The sequence below is a fragment of the Onychomys torridus genome, chromosome 16 (assembly GCF_903995425.1).
Source record: "Onychomys torridus chromosome 16, mOncTor1.1, whole genome shotgun sequence".
Lineage (NCBI taxonomy): Eukaryota > Metazoa > Chordata > Mammalia > Rodentia > Cricetidae > Onychomys > Onychomys torridus.
Genome location: NC_050458.1, coordinates 44,311,084 through 44,335,697, shown reverse-complemented (window position 1 = coordinate 44,335,697; position 24,614 = coordinate 44,311,084). Strand labels below are relative to the sequence as shown.

At 47.3% G+C, this 24,614-nt stretch overlaps 1 protein-coding gene and 2 non-coding genes across 4 annotated transcripts; 1 reads left to right on the top strand and 2 right to left on the bottom strand.

Annotated features, from left to right (window-relative positions):
- Positions 1-394: 394 nt before the first annotated feature.
- Positions 395-24,327, bottom strand: Eif3l (eukaryotic translation initiation factor 3 subunit L). Of its 2 annotated transcripts, XM_036208940.1 has the most exons (13): positions 24,221-24,327; positions 23,717-23,765; positions 21,949-22,159; positions 20,838-20,917; positions 19,282-19,343; positions 16,875-16,944; positions 16,625-16,698; positions 11,941-12,112; positions 9,219-9,373; positions 8,487-8,657; positions 4,793-5,290; positions 1,459-1,539; positions 395-592 (listed from the first exon to the last, which is right to left on the bottom strand). In XM_036208940.1, exons 1-13 carry the CDS (start codon positions 24,251-24,253, stop codon positions 554-556), a joined length of 1,695 nt encoding a protein of 564 aa, XP_036064833.1. In that variant the 5' UTR covers positions 24,254-24,327; the 3' UTR covers positions 395-553. The 2 variants fall into 2 exon arrangements, with proteins under 2 accessions (XP_036064833.1, XP_036064834.1); XM_036208941.1 differs by lacking the exons at positions 20,838-20,917; positions 23,717-23,765; positions 24,221-24,327 and having other exon boundaries at positions 21,949-22,027.
- Positions 10,370-10,437, bottom strand: LOC118597581. Its single transcript, XR_004946873.1, has one exon. It is a non-coding gene; the product is annotated as a small nucleolar RNA SNORD31 (small nucleolar RNA).
- LOC118597550 lies at positions 14,866-14,968 on the top strand. The gene has a single exon (XR_004946851.1). It is a non-coding gene; the product is annotated as a U6 spliceosomal RNA (small nuclear RNA).
- Positions 24,328-24,614: the final 287 nt, after the last annotated feature.

Genomic DNA, 24,614 nt, shown 5'->3' with positions numbered 1-24,614 from the left:
GCGGTAATAAAATTAGTTTGAAGACTGGCTTATTTAGAACTGTATGACCTCATCAAGTTACTCAATTTCCCAGGATCCACTTTCTCAACAAAGAAATGGGACACTGCCCAAAACCTGAGCTGTAAGGGTTAAGCATGTCAGAGGCCTGTCTGCACAACTCCTGGCAGTAGGAGACGTCCCACAGCTTCTTCCCAGGGCCCGGCACTTCCACTAACACGCTGTGTGAATCACAGCAGGCCACACATCCTATAAAGCACACGGTATGTTACGAGCACAGGGATGAAATAACTCAGCTTCCGCAGTCTGCTGCACCGGGAAAGCAGGGGACACAGGAAACAACGGACTGTTGCCAAAGCCACATCTGTCCATAATAATGAGACCACAAATCCAGCTCCAACAAAGACCCTTTACTGAGAGCGCCCTAAAACATCCAGTCCTTGATTTGAACAAGTTTCAACTCAGCTGATGGCTGACTTAGTTAGGTAAGGCTTCTTGGTGACAAGAATGCTTCCCATCTATATCAAAACAGGTTCTTGACTCCTCGTGAGGGTCCTCAGGGCCTCTGTCCCATCTTCTTCAGGGTTCGATTAAGCTACAAGGGAAATACACCTAAGTTAGATGTGGGGTCTTTGGGACCTATCCCAACAGTGTGCATAGTCAGGAAGCAAGACTCCCAGGAGCCCCTCTGTGGCCTCAGAGGGCCACAGAAAGCCAGGCACTCCTTGGACCCTCAGTCTTTTTTCTTGTCTTCACTTGACAAACCCACAGCCGACACTGTTCTGCCCATTCATAGACAGGACAGGGGTTCAGGGTGGCCAGACCAACTGAGCTTCAGCCTCTCCCTGATAGAACAGTCCCACTCACTGTCCGACAGGCAAGGCTTAGACAGCTAACAGTAAAACTCGGAGCCACGCTGTCATGACCCGAAGGAGCACAGCCTGTCGGAGGATTCAGGTACCTGCAAGTGGCTCAGAGATGGACAAAGGAGCCCTACAACCTGGGAGCCCTACAACCTGGGAGCCCTACAACCTGGTGCTCTTTGGCCTGACACACAAGACATTTCTTAGTGGTAACACGGAAGCTCCGGGTCTGTCAAACACAGCTTCCAGTCCTGCAGGCTGCAGACACTGGCCAGACCTGCCTGAGCTGGAGAACACCCCAACCGGGACCTGGGGAAGGAGGGCTCAGCAGCAAATCCACCCATATTAGGAAATACCAGGAAGGGTGAGGAGAGCGGCACCCTTTGCAGGGCCACCGCAGCCCGAGATCTTGGAAAGAGATACCCTAGAAAGGGCTGACACAGCAACTTCTGGGCCCAATCTGCTCCTCAAGCTGCCAGGAAGCCAAGCTTGGAAAGTTAAAGGGCCAATCACATGTTTCTTAAGAAGAAACATGAAAAAAAAATTAAAGCGCCATCTCTATCCTCAGGCTTATCAGCCACTCTCTTAGACGTCTTACCTCTTCAAATTTGTGGATCTGCCGGATAAAGAAATCCCCATAGCGCCTGGCGACCTTGGTGTCTGCAATATGGATCATGTCCTATGGGAGAGAGGAGTCAGAGAGAAGTGGTGGGTGGGGAGGCAGGGACGGAGAAGAGGGCCACCTAGTGTGGAGCCACTCAACCGCACAGCACAATGGTGCCAAGTGTTAACAACCCGAGGTGCTGTCCCCAATACTCAAGGGGGCACAGGATCAACAGGGGAGGGAGGGTTCTACCACTTACTGATATCCCCAGTCCTCTTTATGTTTTATTTTGAGAGGGTCTCCCTAAGGTGCCCAGGCTGGCATTGAACTTTCGATGCTCCCTTCTCAGCCTCCCCAGTAAACAGCATTACAGAACCTGGACCGTCACACTCAGTTCCTACACTAATTCTCAAAAGCAAAGTTTGGAGGAAGCACATCATTACCAGGTAGTAAGAAACAAAAGCATGCACCACGGGCACACATACGTAACCCTAACACTTGAGAGGCTGATGAAGCAGGATCACCCTGAGCTACACAGTGAAGACCACCCTGCCCTCAACATTCCCCAAACCAAAGTCATAATTGGCATAGGGCCTCCAAATCATGGATGAGGTACACACTGTCACAGCAAAACATGACCTGTGGGCCAGGGAGATGGCTCTGTGATGGTGATCACCTGCAATCTCAGCATTCCTACTTGGGATGGGAGATGGAGACGTAAGAATTCAGCAGAGCAAAACAAGATAGACCGTGTCTCATCAAGATGGAAGGTGAGCCGGGCAGTGGTGGCTCATGCCTGTCATCCCAGCACTCAGGAGGCAGAGGCAGGTGGATCTCTGTGAGTTCAAGACCAGCCTGGCCTACAGAGCTAGTCCAGGACAGGCTCCAAAGCTACAGAGAAACCCTGTCTCGAAAAACCAAAAACCAAACAACAACAACAAAGAAAAGATGGAAGGTGAGAACCAACTCTCCTAAAGTGTCCTGACCTATACATTCACACCAGCACACAGATCACATACAAGTAACAAAATATAAAAGTAAAGTTTGATTCGCAATGACCAAATTGGGAGATACATTTTATTAAGCCGTCAGCTGTGTCGGACCGGTTGCTGAGTCACTAGAGGACAGAGTGGGCGGAGCAGATCAACGATACTATCAAAGTCCTATGTCACACATGGAGAATGAGTCAGTGCAGACAAGAGGGGTGTGCGCGCACACACGTTTGTGTGAGTGTCTACAACTGTGCATAGAGGCCAGAGGCTAATATAGAATGTCTTCTTATATTACTCTCCACCTTACCTTTTTTTTTTTTTTTTTTTTTTTTGGTTTTTCGAGACAGGGTTTCTCTGTGTAGCTTTGCGCCTTTCCTGGAACTCACTCTGTAGCCCAGGCTGGCCTCCAACTCACAGAGATCCGCCTGGCTTTGCCTCCCGAGTGCTGGGATTAAAGGCGTGCACCACCACCATCCGGTCCAAGTAAATTTTTAAAGCCAAATTACTGGACAGCAAGATGGCTCATCAGGCCACATGAGCCTGATGACCAGTATGATCTCAGAACCTATGTAAAAGAGAATCAACTCACAAAGCTGTCCTCCAACCTCCCCACACACTGTGTGGCACATGTACGCGCGCGCGCGCGTGCGTGCGCACACACACACACACACACACACACACACACACTCTCTAAAGTTTTAAAAAAACAGATTACACAAACAGGACCCATGCATTCCATAATTACATACACACCTGAGAGAAAGATATTTTAGGTGTGTGCTACCACACCTGAAAGTACTCTTCACAAGAATCAGCAAGAGCTACTGCAGTGGGTAGAAGCCTGACAGATGACCTGATACCTGGATCCCACACTGAAGGACAGAAGGGATTCCTGCAAGTTCTTCTCTGACCTCCACATGTATACACTCCTCCACGCACAGATAAATATATCAAAGGGCACTTCAAGACAAGTAACTTGTAAGGGAAACTGCAATCATTTGATATATAAGATGTTCACTACTACCAAGTGAGTTCCAGGAAAGGCGCAAAGCTACACAGAGAAACCCTGTCTCGAAAAACAAAACAAAACAAACAAACAAACAAACAAAAAAGATATTCACTGTTCTACACTTCTGAGAAAAGTATCAATGAAAATTAAGCAAGGCCGGGTGTGGGCATTTGAATGAAAATGGCCCTATAGGTTCATATTTGAATGCTGGGTCTTCAGTTGGTGGACCCGCTAGCAAGGATCAGCTGTGATTTGCTGCAGAAGGTGTGTTACCAGGAGTGGGCTTGGAGACTTCAAAAGTCCCCATCATTCCCAGTTAGCTCTCTCTCTCTGCATCAGGCCTAAGGATCAGATGTGGGCTCTCAGCTTCTGTCCCAGCACCACGTTCCCTGCCATGATGGCTCAACTTTGAAACCATGAGCCATAAATTAAATGCTTTCATAAACTGCCTTGGAGATGTGATGGTGTTCTGTCACAGCAATGGAAGACTAAAGCAATGGGCATGGTGCACAGACCTGTAACCTCAACTACTCAGGAAGCGGAGGCAGGAGGATCAAAGTTCAAGGCCTGCCTGGGAAATTTTACAAAATGGGATATAAAACTGGGCTGGGAACACAGCCAAGTGGAGAGTGCTTGCCTAACATGCACAGGCACTGCCCAATACCCAGCACCAAGCAAAACAACAAAAAGCCATTTTCCTGTTCTCGTTAAATAGGACCCTAAAGTCTATTTCAACTTAGTATCACAGTATGGAAAACACTTCTTCAGCCTACCTCTTATCCCGAGGAAGCCACTGATAAGCGTTAGTGTTTCAGAAAGAACTCAACACATAACCAGACACACATCCAAATGTGTTACACATTATTGATAGCCAACCTACAAAAGCCTTATGTAAACCAGACAAAGATGGATGTGTACAATTCCGGCACATGGGAAGCTGGGGCAGCAGGATCATAAGTTCAAGACTCCCATCTCTCAAAAAAGCCCCTGTGTCCTTTATGTGATAACCTAAAATCACCCAGAAACCCACCAACAGGAGAGCAGTCACCGTCACCGTCTCTCAGGCACGCATGAAGGAACTGAGCACACAGGCACAGTGGAGAATGGCTAATGTTTGCTCTCATCCCAGCTTAAATCTCACTTTCTCAACACAGCCTTCCATACCACCATCTTATACCTGTGACCAGTGCCTCCCGTCACCCCTTCCCCGTCTCCACTACTCATACTTCTGCCTACTACATATCTGACTTGATTATAGTATCCATTATTTACCCCTTTGAGAGGATAAGCAGGGTGACCAGGGTTGCTGAACCAGAAGATGTCATACCTTATCAATATAGAAGTCTACCTCCGAGGCTGACTGGAACTCCCCATCCAGGGCAGAGATGCCACTGGTCCACACCAGGTTCTTCATCTTGTGCTTAAAGACAAGCAGTTGGATGCGGAACTCCTGCTCTGTGAGGTCCAGGAAGCCGGCCAGCTTGGCCACAGGCATGGTGGTGTAGAGCTTGAGGAAGCTGCGGATGGTGGACAGCTGGGCCTGCTGCTGCACTTCATCAGAAAACACCTTCAGCTGCTGCAGGAAGGGCTCTTTGTGGTAATTAGGATGGACGTTGTCATAGTTGGGCACCACAGGCGACAGGAACTTAGGACAGGCATAGCTAAACAGTTCCTCGTAGACCTGGGGGTCACCCTTCTGCATGCGCAGCATCTTGTCCCCATACTTCTCCCGAAGCTGGAGATGGATGCTCTCATCAATCCGCATGGGGTACATGGTGAGAGCAATGGCCAACAGAGCATGCATCTGCTCATTCTGCTTGTTAATCTGGGGAAGACAGACAGACACGTTCCTGAATCCCATGTAGACCTGCTGGCCCCCACCTGCACAAGCTCTCTTGAGCACCGCCCAGTGCAAAGTCCTCCTTGGTTGTCTCCAGAGTCCTCCCCAGGACCTCAGCTGTTGGCCTCCTATTACTGGGAAGTCAGTTCTTGTGATCGCCTGCATTTCCAGGAATTCCACTTGCTAAGCCCGTCTACAGAGCTACCGTGCTGAACTCTCAAGCCCAAGTCCTCTCTGCTCAGGCCATCCATGCCGCCTAGGAAACACCTCCCCAGGCCACACGTCTTGAGCCCACCCTCCCCTGCTAACTGCTTCAGACAATGTTTGTTTTCAGTGCTGAGGACTGAATCCAAGGCTTCCATCATGCTAGGCAAGGACTCTACCATCAAGCTAAGCTCCTGGCCCCTCTAACTTGCCTTTATTACCAAAATGTTACTGATCTAAGGTAAATGTCATAACAAATGCTTAGCCAGGCAGGTAGAAATGTGCTGGAGTGGAGTTCAGTGGTCAATGATGAGGTGCATGGACCACAGCAAAAGGGAAAATCCAGTTAAGAGCAAAACCACATGCTCTCACATGCAGAAGCTAAAAACATTGATTTTACAGATGAGCAGGAAAGAGCTGATCCTAACGGTGCAAGCTTTTAAATTCAGCTACTTTAGTGGTTAGGGCAGGGAGAAGACAAATTCAAAGCCTGCCAGAGCAGCAAAGAAAGTGTAAGGATAGTTGGTGGCGGTGGCTGGGAATGCGGCTCAATGGTGCATTGCTTACCTAACAAGCATTAGACCCTAGGGTTAAGCCACACCACCACTCTACACACAGGCAGAAAAGCTGTGAGCCCTGTAAGCTAAAATAATGGTCGATATGGAAAGACACACCCATGGCGGCAACAGTGGCATGAATGGCCTAGGCTGACCAACCAGTTCCTGCTTAGATTTAAGGCCTGCTCCTCAGAGGAAATGCAAACAGGAGGGAAGCCCTCAGGCCCCAGAGGGGAACCTACAATAGTTTGCTGAATGAACATTGCACCAAAATGCCCTCTACATCCCCATCTCTCAGACTTGATCACAGAAGTCCCATTGTGTAACAGACAGCAGTTAAGACAGAAATTCACAAGTGGTCAAAATCCAGAGACATGTGTGGACTAGTCAGTCACAAATGGGGCATCTCTATCACCCAAGGCACCCAAGGCTCAGACACATAGAGAAGAGAGGCCAGAACAACTGTAGGAGTCAGAATGAGAAGCACTCTGTGCTGTGGAATAATCCTCCTATACACTGTAAAGATCTGTCACCCAAATTGGTTTCATAAAATGGTGACTGGCCAGTAGCCAGGGAAGAATCATAGTCAGGACATCAAAACTACAAGAATGATGGGAAGGAGAAGGGTGGAGTCAGGGGAGACTCCAGACAGCAGGATGTGTAGAAAATGAGGCAACAAGCCATGAGCCATGTGGCAAAGCATAATTAAGAAATATGGGTTAATTTAAATGTAAGAGTTAGCTAGTAGCCGGGTGGTGGCAGTGGCGCACGCCTTTAATCCCAGCACTTGGGAGGCAGAGGCAGGTGGATCTTTGTGAGTTCGAGGCCAGTCTGGTCTACAGAGCAAGATCCAGGAAAGGCATAAAGCTACACAGAAAAACCCTGTCTTAAAAAACCAAGAAAAAAAAAGAGAGTTAGCTAGTAACAAGCCTGAGCTATTGACCGAGCATTTATAATTTATATTAAGTCTCCAAGTCAATATTTGGGAAGTGGCTGCCGGTAATTCGGGAGCAGGTGGTCTAGGCAGTCGGGACAGGAAAACTCTGCCTACACTCTGGAGCAAAACAGGACATGGCAGGATACCTGCACTAATGAATTGACAGCAACTGTGGTTTCCTGCACCAGAACAAGCAAGTCACCATTCCAGCAAGGAGCAGGGAGGAGAGGAGCTCAAGAGGCCCCACCACTGGCTGAGAAGCCATATTAACAGCTGATGGCTTCTGAGGGAGGGAGTCAGTTTTCAATGGCACTACACCCTTGAGTATATGGGCAGCACAAACTACTCCCTGGGTTATTATTTTAGGGTTGGAGAGATGACTCAGAGCACTGGCTGCTCTTCCAGAGGTTCTAAGTTCAATTCCTAGCCATATATATATACAAAAGACAAAGTTGAGAGGGTTAGGGATTCTAGGAGGAGTATGGAGTGAATATGATAAAGATATATTGTAATTAAGAAAAATGGGGTTTGGGGATTTAGCTCAGTGGTAGAGGGCTTGCCTAGCAAGCACAAGGCCCTGGGTTCGATCCTCAGCTCTGGCAAAAAACAAAACAAAAAAAACAAAACAAAAAAAACAACAACAAACATTATACTGTTTTAAAAACCCAACATGATGAGGCAGGAAGACTGCTGTGTACAGGAAGACAGTGGCTGGGCTGAGGGTATCAACAAGTTCCCAAACAACAGCCACTATAATTTCCCTGGAAGTGAGCAGGCAAACTGAGGGAGTTCAGAGAATAGGCATGTAATAGTTAGATTGGAAAAAGATGAGTTTAGTAGCATAGCAGGAGCACTATTTTATATTAATTTATATCTACAAGGAACTAGAAGAGGGGCTGGAGAGACGGCTCAGAGATTAGGAGCACTGGCTGCTCTTCCAGAGGTCCTGAGTTCAATTCCCAGCAACCACATGGTGGCTCACAACCATCTGTAATGTGCAATGGAACTCTGTATACATAATAAATAAACAAATAGGGCTGGGGATTTAGCTCAGTGGTAGAGTGCTTGCCTAGCAATCGCAAGGCCCTGGGTTTGATCCTCAGCTCCACATTAAAAAAAAAACAAAAAACAAACAAACAAAAAAACTAGAGCAGTAGCTTGAAGGTATTCAATACAAAGAAATGATAAATAGTTAAGGACAAGAAATATTCTGATTTGTTTGTTTATTTCTTTACATAGCCTTGGCTGTCCTGGAACTCACTATGTAGATCAGGCTAGCCTCAAACTCTGCCTCCCAAGTGCAAGGATTTTTCTTTCCGTCTTATCTAATTACCACATATCCAACAAATATACACAATTTAAGTTGTACTGAAATGAAGTATTTTTAAGAGCAGCAATTTTAGATAGTGCTTGTCCAGAACTGTTGGCACAAGTGCAGAGGAATCAGCTGCATACTCAGACAGTGGCTGCAGAGTTCTCTTACCATTTCATACTTGTACGTGGTCCTCTGGAACATACTCTTGGTCCTCTGGATGTACAGGAGGATGTTGGCAAAGACCCGGATAGCATCCTGGTAGCGACGCATCATCAAATACGCAAAGCCAACATAATAGTATGTGGTGACCTGGCACTCAGGCACACGGGAATACATGCTCTGCAAAGGAAAGTGGAAGCAGTAGCCGTGAGTCCTGACCAAACCAAAAACGCCAAGCAGTAATGGCGCACGTCTTTAACCCCGGCACTTGGGAGGCAGAGGCAGCTGGATCTGAGTTCTAGGACAGCCAGGGCCACACAGAGAAAGCATGTCTCAAAAAAACAACAAAAAACAAAAAAACTAAGTCTTTTAGGAATTTTGTTTTTGTTTTTGTGGATAGGCTCATATTATATAGTGTCCTGGCTGGTCTGGAACTTGCTATGGAGGCCAGGCTGGCCTTGAACTTGTAGAGCACCTACTGCTTCTATTTCACAGAGCTGGGCTGCAGGCAGGCACCGTCCATGCCCAGCTTTTGAACTCCACACCAGTAGAGAGCTCTCACTAGCTTTCTGTTCTGAAGACAGGACAAAGACCCCAAGACCACTTCACCTCAGTGTCAGCCACCCAGACCATCAAGCACAGACAGCTTTACGCTCACCTTTCAAAGGCTTGGGGACAAAGGAAGGGTCCTGTTCCCTGGCTGCTTATCCTAGGAGGTGAGAACAGAGGCAGGCATCTTACCTTCTTGTTGAGCTCGATGTTCTCCAGCACCTTGATTGCCTGGTAGTAATCCCCCAAGAGGGAATGCAGGCGCAGAAGCCCCACCAGGCTGAAGTAGCCCAGCATCTTGTAGAGGGAATGTCGTCCATATTCCCCAGCCACACTTTCGGGGTCGCCTGTGAGGGAAAGATGCTGTGAGTGCTTCTACCGGGAAAGGAAAGGAGGACCAGCCTGGTCTCTGAGGGTCAGTAGGACTCTCACCTGCTGCCAGCTTTCAAAGCTCCCCTCACATGGAGTGCCTCGGCCTAGAGTCTCAAGGAACAGGGCCGGTTGTGTTCTCATCTTGTGACTAACGGCTGCCTGAGAGGGTCAGTGCATTTGTGGTTTTCTATTTGTTTATTTATTTATGTTGGGTTTTTCTAGACAGGGTTTCTCTGTGTTGTTGTGGAGCCTGTCCTGGAACTCATTCTGTAGACCAGGCTGGCCTCGAACTCACAGAGACACCTGCCTCTATCCTAACATACCTGAGAATGTGAGAAGTGTTACTCCCAGGGCCCTTCCTTTAGGGACCCAAAGCCAAAGCTTTCTCCCCGCAGATGCTGTGGCCTCTTTCTGTGGAGCTGATGAGCGAGGACAACACAGAAGCAATGCTGGGCAGAGGCACTGCCTCCTTTGAATGCCACATGGTGGCGCCTGCTCCTAGTCTGGATGCCACATGGTGGCGCCTGCCCCTAGTCCCTTTCCTCAGCACTCTACTTAACACAATTACATACAAGAACCAAACTCAGGCCTGGCTATGTGACAGATGCGTCTCCAGAAATAATCTCTCAGACTTCAAAGAAAGCTCAAAGGGCTGACAATGTGGTTCTGCAGGTAAAGGTGCTTGCCACCTAGCCTGACCATCTGAGTCAGAACTCCTAAGACCCAGTGGTAGAAACAGAATCAACTCCCACAAATTGTTCAATGCCCTCTGCATGTGTGCACTGTAACACATGTGTACCTATACATAGAAATAAACAAAACGTACTTTAAGTGAAACAGCTTCTAAATATTTACCTGATGAGATGAGGCATGTGATTTTTTTTTTGTTGGTACTGGGAACTGAATCTAGGGCTATGCACATGCTGAGCACATAGCCTTCCACTGAGTTATACCTAAGCTCTAATGTGATTTTTTTTTCAGTAAATACCTTTCTTCACAGCTATCAGACTGAGGTAGTATTCAACTCATCACCGGTGTGATTATTTTTTTAAATTATGTAATAAAAGGTACCAATATAAGGCCAGGTATGTTGATGCATATCAACAGCACATCAGAGGCAGATAGATTTCTGTGAGTTCAAATCCAGTCTGGTCTACACAGAATTTCACTCATGTTGATAAAGGACCCATTGAAATCATAGGGCAGACCAGTAAGTTCGAGGTAAAGAAGTGAAAGGTCACGCCAACATGGTTCCTCACCAATACTACATAGATCAAAGAACCACTGTCAAATTCCAAAGACATACACTCTACAGTGAAGAGCAGGAGCGGAGCACCAGCTACCTGAAAGGCTAGTAAACCTCCTCCAGAACACACTGCAGTGGCAGGAGAGCCTCTGTGAGAACCAGGCCGGGCTGCTCTACAGAGTTCTAGGCTGGCCCAAACAAACAATCACACCATTCTTCCCTTTCCATCTGAGTACAGTGTGAAATTAGATTATCCTCTATATGGCAACCCAAACCTGCTACAGGGTTGACACAAAAAGAGACTCCATCCATCTAAGAAGTCAGACTCTTTTTTTTTCTTTTGCTTCTTCAAGACAGGGTTTCTCTGTGTAGCTTTGCGCCTTTCCTGGAACTCACTCTAGGCTCACAACCAAGAAGTCAGATTCTAATGAGCCCTGGAAAATGCCCCTTTAACTGAAAATAAAATAACGTGTGTGTGTGTGTGCGCGTGCGTGAGCTTGTGAGAAAACTCCCAGAAAACAAGAGCCTTGTGTCCTCTGTCCCTTCTAAGTTTCAGTTTGTTTTTGGAATGAGCTTTTGTGGCCCTCCTGGGTGTTGAAAATAGGAGTGGGTTTACCTCAGATTACCTAATGTCTATTACTCAAAAAATGGTTTCCTGCCAGGGCAGTGGTGGTGCACCCCAGAACCTGGGCGGCAGAGACAAGTGGATCTCTGAGTTCCAGGACAGCCAGGGTTATACAGAGAAACCCTGTCTTGAAAAGCAAAACAAAAAAGTTCCCAAGTATGACCTTTCCTGAGTTTGTATACAACTTGAAGACGTGTGACCTTACTTAATTCTCAGAATATACACTGTCTGATGCTCTAAATAAAGTTGGCTATGGCATGAAATTTTAGTTCACCTCATTTTTGGGTCCTACTCTCCCAGGTTCGCACCACCAACTACAGTGGTGACCCCTGTACATGTACGTGTACGTGTACACACACACACACACACACACACACACACACACACACAATTAAAATGTTATGGGTCTTAATCTAAATGTAAAGAACAGGTAAAATGGCTCAGTGGTGAAGAGCAGGGGGTGTATAAGCCCAGTAACCTGAGTTTGACTCCTGGAATCCGTGTTATAGTGGAGATAATGAACACAGACATACACAATATTTTTTAACACATAAGGAGTTCCCACAAAAAGTCTGGGCGGTATCGATGCAAGCAAAGGCCCTGGAGCCAGAGCAGAGGCAGTTGGAGACATAGATCTCAGCACGCCGGCTCGGCCTAGCCCCGACTCTCACCTCCACTCGTGTAGACCTCCAGCTGCCGGTTGATGTTGGATTTGTCTACCAGGGAGTGAAGAACGTTGAGGACACTGTGAACATTCCAGATCTTAGGGTTGGACCTGAGGAAGTCAATCTCCTCCTCTGACTTCTTGGCAGTCTTGCAGCGGTACTGGCTAAAGGACTGGAACTGTGGAGGAGGAGGAGGAGGAGGAAGAAGATGTGGCAAGGGCGTAGAGCCAGTACAGTCATGGCTGAGAATGAAGTGACAGAGGCTTCTATTAAATAACTGCTCACGGGTGGAAATGACAGGGAAATAGCCCAGGTGGCCTCGAACTCTCATCAGTCCTGCTTTTGCCTAAGTGCCAGGAGGAAGACAAGGTATGTGTTCTCAAGTCACAGCAAACGGCACAATAGAGCACGACCCCGTCAGTAACTGACAGCTCAAATTCATATAAACCCTATGCACCAATGTGGTACCCTCCCTCCCGAGTAACTGGTACCTATGCAACAGCAAGCAGACACTTCCATGTTATCTGAGGTTTGAAAAGACTGAACAAAACTCTATCCAAAAGGCCAGTTGTGGTGGCACAGCCTTTAATCTCAGTACTTGAGGCAGAAAGCAGATGTCTGTAAGTTCAAGGCCAGCCTGGTCCACAAAGTGAGTTCCAGCCCAGTTGGAGCTACGTAGTAAAACCCCACCTCAAGGGGGGAAAAAAAAGAGTGTTGTGGAATTTTTTTTTGTAGAATATTATTTTAAGATGTATTACATTTGTTTATGCTGTGGAACATTTGTTTAATGGTGCAAAGATGTGTTGCATTCTTTTATGTTACATTTGTTTAATTCTGTGAAGCTGTGATACTTTGTCTAAAATACCTAATGGCCTAATAAAGAACTGAACGGCCAATAGCAAGGCAGGAGAAAGGATAGGCGGGGCTGGCAGGCATAGAGAATACATAGAAGGAGAAATCTGGGAGAAGGGAGATCAAGAAACGAGAAAAGGAAGGAATGAGAAAAGGGGCCAGCCACACAGACACAGACTAAGAAAGAAAAGAAACACAGAAATAAGAGAAAGGTAAAATAACAGAGGCAAAAGGTAGATGGGATAAGTTAAGAAAAGTCAATGTTGGAGAGGATGCAGAACTAAGGGACCACTCCTCCACGGTTGGTGGGAGTGCAAACTTGTACAACCACTGTGGAAATCAGTATGGTGGTTTCTCAGCAAATTGGGAATCAATCTACCTCGTCCCAACTCTTGGGCATATACCTAAGGAATGCTCAATCATACCACAAAGATACCTGCTCAACTATGTTCATAGCAGCATTATTAGTAATAGCCAGAACCTGGAAACAACCTAGATGCCCATCAACTGAAGAATGGATTAAGAAATGTGGTATGGGGGGCTGGAGAGATGGCTCAGTGGTTAAGAGCACCAATTGCTCTTCCAGATCCTGAGTTCGATGCCCAGCAACCACCTGGTGGCTCACAACCACTTGCAATTAGATCTGGTGCCCTCTTCTGGCCTGCAAGGACACATGCAGGCAGAACACTGTATACATAATAAATAAATAATCTTTAAAAAAAAAAAAAGAAATGTGGTATGGTGCTGGAGAGATGGCTCAGAGGTTAAGAGCACTGCTTGCTCTTCCAAAGGTCCTGAGTTTAATTCCCAGCAACCACATGGTGGCTCACAACCATCTGTAATGAGATCTGATGCCCTCTTCTGATGTGCAGGGATATGTGCAGACAGAACACTATATACATAATAAATAAATGCATCTTAAAAAAAAATGTGGTACATATACACAATGGAGTACTGCTCAGCAGAGAAAAACAATGACAGCATGAAATTTGCAGGTAAATGGATAGAACTAGAAAATATCATCCTGAGTGAGGTAACCCAAACCCAGAAGGACAAACATGGTATGTACTCACTCATAAGTGAATACTAGATATAAAGCAAAGAACAAGCCAGGCAGTGGTGGTGTACGCCTTTAATCCCAGCACTTGGCAGGCAGAGCCAATCGGATCTCTGTGAGTTCGAGGCCAGCCTTGGTTACCAAGTGAGTTCCAGGAAAGGTGCAAGAGCCACACAGAAAAACCCTGTCTCGAAAAACAAAAACAAAAACAACAAAAAAAGCAATCAGACTGCAACCCACAGAACCAGGGAGGCTACATAGCAGGGAGGGACCCTAGATGACTGTGGCTTATAAGTTTTGGCTTTACTCAATCACCCGACAATCCTCAATGAAACATTTCACATTAGGATAAGAATTTGTACTGTATCGAGCTGACAATAGGAAAATAAATAAATAAATAAATAAAATGGGGGGGGGGGAAGAAAAGCTGGCTAGCTAGGCGGATCTTTGAGTTCAAGGTCAGCCTGGGATACAGAGTGAGTTCCAGGAAAGGTGCAAAGCACAGAGAAACCCAGAGGGTGAGGGGTGGAGGGTGGTGGTGGGGTGGTGGTGGTGTAGGGGGAGGAGCTGGCTAGAAACAAGCCAAGCTAAGGCCGGGCATTTATAAGTAAGAATTAAGTCTCCATGTATGATTTATTTGGGAGCTGGGTGGCGGGCCCCCTAAAGAGCCAAAAGAGCAAAGAATAAAAAACAACCACATATTGGGCGTTAACAGTTTAGATGCAAGACTGTAAAACATTGGAAGCGAACTTCTGCCCTCCAGGGTTCTCCCATTGTGCTGTAAGCCTGTATTTAAGACCTCTTCCCTCCTTCAATAAACAGCATTAGGCAGTAAAAAAAAAAAAAAAAAAAAAGCTGGCATTGGTGGCTAGGAGGCAGAGGCAGGTGGATCTCGGTGAGTTCAAGGCCAGCCTGGTCTACAAAGCGAGTTCCAGGAAAGGCGCAAAGCTACACAGAGAAACCCTGTATCGAGAAACCAAAACAAAAAACAAAAAAACGAAAACAAAAAAAACCAACTATGCTTGCTTTGGCAGCACATATACTAAAATTGGAATGATACAGAGAAAATTAGCACGGCCCCTGCGCAAGGATGACACGCAAATTCATGAAGTGTTCCATAGTTAAAAAAAAACAATCAACAAAAGAGTGTTGAGGAAGAGCCATACTCTCTGTGTCTACTGCCTTGGCCAGGAACTTTCACAGGCCCTCCCTGATCCTCCTGGTCAGTCTCTGTGGATTAGAAAGCCCCTTAAGAAAAGAACACCAGCTAAGCTACGGAATTATGCTTATCTTAAGATGGATAAAGCTCAACCAGAGGAATCTCCTCCACTCCCAAGCCAACAGCACAGCCAACAATCTCAAATTACGCCCAGAGGCTGAGACAGCTGAGAAGTCAGGAAGGCCAAGCAAGGTGAGTGTGGCCTGAGGTTTGCACCATGAAGGCATTGGTGCCTCCCTTGGAGCAAGAATACTCTCTCTCAAAGAGCCTGAAGGGTTTTCACCCACCACAATTCACCAACACTGCATACTCAAAGGCTCTCTGGCCTGTGGCATTCAAATACCTTAAGATACTGATTTCAGGCCAGGCAGTGGTGGCACAGGTCTTTAGTCTTGGCACTTGGGAGGCAGAGGCAGGCAGTTCCCTGGTCTACAGACTGAGCTCCAGGATAGCCAAGGTTACACAGAGAAACCCTGTCTTGGGGGAAGGAAAAAAAAAAAGATACTAATTTCTAACCTGGTCTGCAATCCTAGAACATGGAGAAGAGGCAGAAGTTCGAGGACAGTCTAGACTACATGAGACACTATGTCAAAGCAAATTAAAACAAAGATACTGATTTCCCCTGAATTTTTCTAATTTTAAAGTTTTTTGAGACAACATGGCCTGGAACTTGCTATAATCCTCTGCCCTCTTTCCCAAGTCCCGACTTACAAGTGTGAGCCACCATGCCCAGCAATGTACTCTGCTTGTAAGATGACTAAAGTCTGGAACACTGACTACGTAAGGAACCGCACTAGCCGTTCTGTGACTATGCACTGTACATGCAGGGCCTCAGGAACCTTCCCAGCAACCCCTGTGCTCAGAGATGAGGAAGCCTGCCTGGTGGTTAAATCACCCACCCACCACCATCCAGGGTCAGTCCACAGTGACACTGAACTGCTACCCCCAGGCTACACAGTTGTGACCGTACTTTACACCTGGCCATTCTTAGTGCACCTCAGCAAGAGAGCCCTGAGGCAAGAGACGTGTCCTTCTTGATAAGCAGTGTTACTGCATTCTGACCCTGTGCACATATCGGGTAAACACCATGATCAAGATACAGACCTATCTCTAGCATGTGGGAAAGTGCACCCCTTTAATCTCAGCACTTGAGAGACAGAGGCAGGGGGATCGCTGAGTTCAAGGCCAGCCTGGTCTTCAAAAAGAATCCAAACATTTCTATTTGATGTGTGAGAAAGATCAGTGAAAGCTTACACAAAGTCAGTTACTGAGACACAAGGCAGCCCCCAGTCTAGGACCTACTTCACCCGACTCTAAGGCCTGAAATGTGTGGCTGCCAGGCCAGTCCCTGAAGTCAGAAAAGTTCTGGATGATGGAGTTCAAGCCGAAGACTTCCCTGTTGGTATCTGGGATTCTCAGGCTTCACTGCTCTCTTCAGAAAACCATTCTAACCCGGGGCCCAGTGCCATCCTGGAGATAGCATCACACAATGCACAAGGGCCATGGCTGCTCTCTGTGGGAATTACTTTTCAAGTTAAGGCTGAGGCTGAACAGGTAGGTACCTGGTAGATGAACTCATCGATGATATCCCAGAGCCACTGGTTGGGGAGTTCAAGAGGAGCAGGTCCATCAGCATCTGTAGAGATCACAAGGAAATCAGACTGCAGAGTTTGCCTGTTGGAGCAGGGCTACGGTACCCTTCATGATCTCCCTCACCAGAGCACTACAAACCACAAGACTTCCCTTCTTCCCGACTGCACACTGAAATCCCGTGTAGAGCTGGGTGCCCTAAACCACCCGTGTGAGACTTACTGAGGATGTAGTTGAAGAGGTTACAGTAGTTGTAATAGGATTCGAACCTCTGCTCTAAAGAGGGTCCCCCCTGTAAAGAGAACAGGAATATCAGGGCACAGATATGAAGTTTAAGTGCTTTGCCCGAGGCCTATCACGATGGCTGAGAAATGAGGCTTGTCCTCTCCCTGCACAGAAGGGAGAGGAGAGGAGAACTATGTGACCAAACATGGGGTCAAGGCCAAGTTTGATGGCCACAGATCACAGCCAACACTCACAACAGGCATGCAGATCTAGAGAAGCAGAGACAGGGAAGGTGCTTCAGGAGCTGTGGCCCTAACAAAGGTGAAGAGGTTAACATTAGAGCATTTGAAGGTCAGGGGTTAAAGGAGACAACACAGCATCAGGATACCAAGGGTTTCCAGTGCCATACGGAGTGTCCAGGGGATGGCAAAGCCCATGAACCACCCGTCCACAAAGTTGGAACATACAGCCACACCCACTCACTGGTATCATTTATGGCTCCTAGAAAGGCACAGATGGACAGATTAAAGTTATCTTGTCTCCAAATTCTATAATATTTATATCTGGTCCTTCACAAAGGTTGCTGAGCCTGGTTCAGATTCTCTTGAGCTGGGGAACGCAGTGAACAACGTGTTTATGATGGAGTAGAAAGAACTGCCCTGGATTGACAGCCCTGCCACTACTGTGTGGGTCTGACAAGGTATTTAATCAGGGCTAATCAGAGTTAAACAAGATCTTGTCCAGTCCAGTGTGGTGATGATGACCACAATTCCAGCAGAAGGGAGAGTAAGACAAGACGAGGTCAAGGCCCATCTGGGCTACAGAGAGCTTTGCTCAAAAAGAAAAAGGGAGGAAAGGTAAGGTATTTTATATCAGAAATTATGTTCATTCAAGACTGGGCCAGGGAGTTGGGGATTTAGCTCAGTGGTAGAGCGCTTGCCTAGCAAGCACAAGGCCCTGGGTTCGATCCTCTGCTCCCAAAAAAAAAAAGACTGGGCCAGCCCAGTCCTATCTCAAAAAAGAAAAAGAAATTCATCTAATCATTCAAAGAAAAATCTCTCTCCAGGGGTTTAAAACTGGTCACACTCAGTGCCAGTCTAGAACCTAGCAAAGATTCCAGGTGGTAATGAACTGCTAAGTATCTAGTCTGCAGACCAGACAGAAGAAATGAAGTCTAGTTATATCCCACCTTCCCTAAGTAGCCACACACACACACCATGGCTACCTTCAGTCCAGCCACACATGGCTGGACTTCAGCATTAATGGCAGTAAGGAGCCCTGGTTTTCGCTCAGGTAAAGTAGCAGAGATCCCACTAGGACGCCGGTTGACAGCCCCAGAAACTCCTCCAGCTGCCATTACTGGTGGTGGCTCCCACAGCCAGGACAGGAGCTCCCGGCAGATCAAGCGGTCCTAAGGACTGAGGAGGAGTCACTGAGAGTGAAGCCAGGTCTCCTTAGGTGGGGACCCTTCCAAAGGATCTCCTTCACTGACACATGCTCAAGCAATGACCGTGTCATTGGTGACACATCAGACATCACTCCAGGAACTGGATGATTGCAGTGAGCAGGACAGAGCCCAAACCCCAGGGGGCTCCAGTGGGGAAAGCAAGGAGACCCCAAGGAGCCAACAACACAGTGTGCTAGGGTTCCAGGAGGGAGGGGACAGTCACAGGGAATGAAACTGGCAAACGTGTCAGCCAGATGCAGAAGGGGCTAACCCGGATTTCCTAAGCATGATGGACTGTAGGGAATATATTAGTGTAAGTCCCCGTGAAGAAGGATTGGGATGGTGGAGACATTAAGGAGGACAAGTGCAAATGTTCAAGTGTCTATAACAGAGGCCAACTTTCTGGGTCAAACCATTCTTCTGCCTTTCTTCAGAAAAGTGCGGTGGTGGCGCACGCCTGTAATCCCAGCACTCGGGAGGCAGAGGCAGGGGGATGTCTGTGAATTTGAGGCCAGCCTGGACTACAGAGTGAGTTTCGGGACAGCTAGAGCTACACACAGAAACCCTGACTTGAAGAGAAAAAAAAAGTTAAAACCAAACAACCAGCTGGGGGCTGGAGGAATGCTTAGCGGTTAAGAGCACTTGTTCTTGCACGGGGACCAGGGATAGATTCCAGCACCCACAGGGTGGCTCACAACTGTCTGTAACTCCAGCTCCAGGGGATCTGATGCCTCTTCTGATCTCTTCAAGCACCAGGCACACACACATGGCACACAGATATACATGTAAGCAAAACACTTACGCACATAAAATAAATATAAAAAGAAACAACAACAAACACCATACCAAGCACCTTTAGCCATGGAACAAATACAACTAGCGACTTTGTTAGAGATGAAACATGGACAGTTTACAGAAGAACTACCAGTAACACCAACATTAATGTAAAATACTCACACTGACTTTGGCGTATATATGCCTGTAGTACAATTCTTTGTATAAAATTAGGAAGACAGCATCTAAAAGACATAGCCAAAGGGTACTTCATTAATCTACAAACCGACCAGTATTTCCTGCAGCTGCAGCCTTTCAGTGTAGGGCAGAGGTGACCTAGCAGACAAACTCCTAGACCAGTGGTTCTCAACCTTCCTGACGCCTCGACCCTTTAACACAGTTCATGTTGTGGTGACCCCCCAACCATAAAATTATTTCACTGCTACTTCATAACCACAATTTTGCTACTGTTACGAATCATAATGCAAATATCTATGTTCCCTGATGGTCTTAGAGGCGAACCCTGTGAAAGGTAGTTCAACCCTTCTCAAGGGGTTGCTATCCACAGGTTGAGAACTGCTGTTCTAAACTCTTAAGCTTGTGTCCCAAGAACCTATGCACCCAGCCAGAGCGGCACACACCTCTAGTCCCAGCACTTGAGAGAATGAGGCAGGGAGACACAGTGAATTCCAGGCAAGCCTGGACTACACAGGATGAGCGCCTGTCTCAACAAAAAGATTCTATACGCCCAGAGAAAACTATGCTCCATTCTACTGTTAACCTCCTAGCCATCTGTCCCATCTCTCTGAGGCACGGTCTCACCATGTTATCACTGGCTTTAAATGGATCCTCACCACACAGAAAAAGAAAGTGACAGGTGAGGGGCTAGGAAGCCCAAACCAAAGTGACTCAAAGACCACCCACCCCAAAGAGAGGGAAAAGAAAACTCCTTATCCGGGAAGGCTCAAATTATACAGCTTTCTCTAACCCACAGTTTTACTAAAAACCTACATCTTTTTTTTCTTTTTAAAAATTTATTTATTTGGATGCCAGAAGGGAGCACCAGATCTCATGACAGATGGTTGTGAGCCACCATGTGGTTGCTGGGAATTGAAGTCAGGACCTCTAGAAGAGCAGTCAGTGCTCTTAACTGTTGAGCTATCTCTCCAGGACACCCCCCTCCACCCGCCACTTTTTTTTTTTTTTTCCCCCAAGACGGGGTCTCTCTGTGTAGCTTTGGAGCCTGTCCTGGGACTTGCTTTGTAGACCAGGCTGGCCTCGAACTCACAGAGATCCAGCAGGCTCTGCCTTCCGAGTGCTGGGATTAAAGGCGTGTGTCACCACCACCGCCTGGCTTCCCCAGGTTTTTAAGAAGACAGGTGGTGTTGTCAGTGCATGCCTTTAATCCCAGCACTAGGGAGGGAGAGCCAGGCGGATCTGTGTTCGAGGCCAGCCTGGTCTACAGAGCGAGTTCCAGGAAAGGCTCCAAAGCTACACAGAGAAACCCTGTCTTGAACCCCCAGACCAAAAAAAAAAAAAAAACACCCAAAACCAACAACAACAAAAACCCCTGGGGAAATAAAATGCCAAGTGAAACACATACAGGCCTGTAGATCCAGGACAGCCAGGGTTACAGAGAGAAACCCTGTCTGGAAAGAGAAAAGAAACACACGAGCACCCTCGGCCTGCCTGATGGTATCTGCTATCCAGCATACGTGAGACATGGCATTCATACCTACCGTTGCCAACTTGGGGTGCAATGGCTTCCGCCTCAGGCCATGGTGTATTCTTGAAGAATCTTTCAGTTAGCTTGGTCCAGCTAAAAGCCAAGCAAAAACAATTCACAACCCCAAAACAGGAAAGGTTCAGGACCCAACCCTCAAATTTTATGTATGTGACTGAGAACATAGGAGAGGCAGAGCCTGAGCCCTCCAAGCCCACGACTTTCCTCATCCTGGCACTCCTCCTCGGGCCCCAGCAATGTGGGAACAGAGTTCAGCTCCTGTTAACGGATGCAATAGGTGTCTGATCTTTGCGCACACCCATCCTCACCGGAACTGCTTGAAAACCCCCTGTCTCATCCCTAGCTGACCTGTCTTCTATCTAGCATTCATTATTATCAGGGCATCCCTCACCACTACTCTGGATCTTGGTCTGTGCTGGCATGCATTGGGCGGTTGTACAGTTCAGAAATCAAGCTCTGGGGTCAGAGTATGTAGGTTCAAAACCAGGCGTATGCACAGTGCTAACTATGGTTCATTTCTGTTTCCTCTACTGTACAAAGAGAAAACATAGAACTTACATCATAGGATTACTGTACCAGGCAAAGTAGTTAACAAACAAAAAGTACTCCAACACTGCTCGACCTACATGATAACATGCTAATAGCTGCTATTATCATTATTAGTAACGACATTATTTTAGATTTGAACCTTGTTTGTCTGTTTGTCCCCTTGTTTGTGGGATACAAAGTCTAGAGGTAATTAACATGCCTCTAGCCCAGTGGTTCTCAACCCTTTTGACAAACCTCTATCACCAAAAAAACTTACATTACAATTCATAACAGCAACAAAATTAGTTATGAAGTAACAATGTTAATAATTTTATGGCTAGGGTTGACCACAACATAAGTTGTATGTTAAAGGGTCACAGCATTAGGAAGGTTGAGAACCATGGCTTGAGTCCAAAGGAATCAAAACAACATAGTAAAACCAACTCCAAAACCATAAGCCCTCTACACACACACACACACACACACACACACACACACGCACACTGCACATTACTCATCTTGTAGGAGCTGTATCACCAGGCCAGTCCCATTCAGAGACACAGTATTACGGTCCATACCTGTTCTCATAAATGTCCTGGATCTCATACACCTTCTGGTCAATGACATCACTGGAGACACGGCTGGCCTGAAGCTCATATACTTTCTGGTCAATCAAATCTGAGACAGTTTTGTGGAAGTACTGGATGAAATTTTTGATCACTTCAGGGATCACCTGATAGGTCTGCTGCTCGTACTGCCGTTCATAGGCAAGGTCCTGCTTTGGGTCTCCTAGAGGATGGATACAATAAACTGCAGAGTGCTTGCAAGCTCATATATATGATGGACCAGAAGGGCAGGGCCACCTACAGGGCTGGGAGTATAGTTCAATCTTTTTTGTTTGTTTGTTTGTTTGTTTTTTGTTTTAGTTTTTTGAGACAGGGTTTCTCAGTAGCTTTGGAGCCTGTCCTGGACTAGCTCTGTAGACCAGGCTGGCCTCGAACTCACAGAGATCCACCTGCCTCTGCCTCCTGAGTGCTGGGATTACAAGCGTGCACCACCACTGCCCGGCTAGTTCAATCTTAATCACAGAATGCTTGCCCAGCATGAGGAAGGGCCTAAATTCAATCTGAAGCTGGGGTGAGGGTGGACAGACAGACACAGAAACATGCACCTCATCCCAAACTAAACTCAGATCTACACAAACCAGTATAATTTTTCTTTAAACATTTAGAGACATAAATTCTCCCCAAGTCACCCTCAATCCCATCCCATCGTATTGTTTCTTCACAAAAATTACCATCAAAGGTATTTCTGTCGGGCGGAGGTGGTACACGCCTGTAATCCCAGCACTCGGGAGGCAGAGACAGGTGGCTCTTTAAGGCCAGCCTGGTCTATACAGTAAATTCTAGGATAGCCAGAACTACACAGTGAGACTCTTGTCTCAAAAAAAAAAAAAAAAAGAAAGAAAGAAAAGAAAAGAAACTCATTTTCTAACTAAGTAACTCATGGCAAGCTACTCAGCCTCCTTCCTCAGTTTTTTCAGTTTAAAGAGACATTAAGGGGGATTGGGGATTTAGCTCAGTGGTAGAGCGCTTGCCTAGCAAGCGCAAGGTCCTGGATTCAGTCCTCAGCTATGGGGGAAAAAAGTTAAAAAAAAAAAAAAAAAAGAGAGAGAGAGAGACATTAACATATACTTTGTAAAACTACTTTAAGGGTCTAAATAAAACATTTAATAGAATGTACCCTGATGTACCATGAGCAATGCATGCCACTTGGTACTTAGTTAATCTCAAAGTCGCTGTAGCATTTCAGTAAACTTCAAAAGCCTCCCCAGAGTATTTTACATAGACTTGGTTTGAATCAAGTACATTTTTCACACCAAGATTTTCTTCCTCGGGGCTGGGGTGTGGGTCGCCTGGTAGAGTGTGTACAGAGTGCACCAGACCCCAAGTTCAATATCCAGTCCAAAACAGCAAACCCACAAAGGTGTTTCAACTTCGCCTGATGGTTTGAACAAGGAGGGTTGTGGGTGTGGCTCAGAGCTTGCCTAGAAGCTTGGGGCTCTGGGTTCCATTCCCAGCATGTCAAATAAGATCACCCACAAGTAAAGAAAACCTAGCCAGGCCAGTTACCCTCCTCTCCTGACACCAGCAGGAAGACCACAAAAAAGGCCTGATTTATTAGGCTCTTGCACCACCCTACCACTCAGTCCTAATGGCCGACTCCAGCCCTGGCCCATCAAGGAGTAGTTTTTACCAGGTCCCTGTCGGAGTCAATGCTGAGACATTAAAAAAGGTGCCAAACCCTGGAGGCACTGGGCCCAGCGGGGCAAATTCAAGGTCTCACCTGTGTGCATATCATAGTCGCCCGGGTAGGCATAGGGATCATACGCAGCCTGCAAGGAAAAAGACAAAGTCAGGAATGCCCGCCAAGTGCGGATTCCAAAATGCTCGTTCTCGGGCGTACACGTCCAGCTAATGACACCACGCAGATAGGACAGTCTCCACCTCGGAGGGATTCACACGTGTGCGAGAAACGGGAACAGGGGCAAAGGCGGCCCACGGTTGCCGGGGAATAAGATAGGGCAAGCACAGTATGAGCGCGTCTGCAGCAGACACAGCTCAGCTCCAAACACGCTTCCAGCCCGCCTTGGGCTGCGGGGACACGCGGGGACATTCGCCGAGTAGGCGGGCCGGGGAGGGACCGGTGGGGAGTGCCGGAGCCCGGAGGGCCAGGACGGTCGCGGCCGGCATATTCCGGCCCGATCTGAACGCCGCCTCCCGTCGGGGACAGATCCCACAGCGCCGGGTCCCCGACGCGGAGCCTGCCATGCGCGCATGGCCTCATTACCTCAGACTCGTAGTCATCCGCGGGGTAAGACATGGCTGCGCCGCTCCAGAACTCCGCGGGAGAGAGCGGAAGAAGTGCTCGGCTGTCAGAACCGGAAGTCCCGCCCTCCCAAGTCTTACCGGAAGCCCTTCCGGGGCAGCCGAGGAACTTGTGTAGTTTTGGTGGGAGGGACGTAGCAGGAAGGCCAGCGGAGACCTTTCCTCCTCCGACTTTTCAAAGGATGTGGCTTGGGCAGAAATAGAGGCCCGCGGGAGTTCCGTGTAAAGGGGAAGCCTAGAGGGCCTGTTGGATCACGTCTGCGATCTCATGGATGGCTGGGGGCAAGAGGTTCGCAGCAAGTTCCAGGATACCCTGAGTTTAGTTATTTCCAAGCCATTGGGGTTATAGAGCAGGA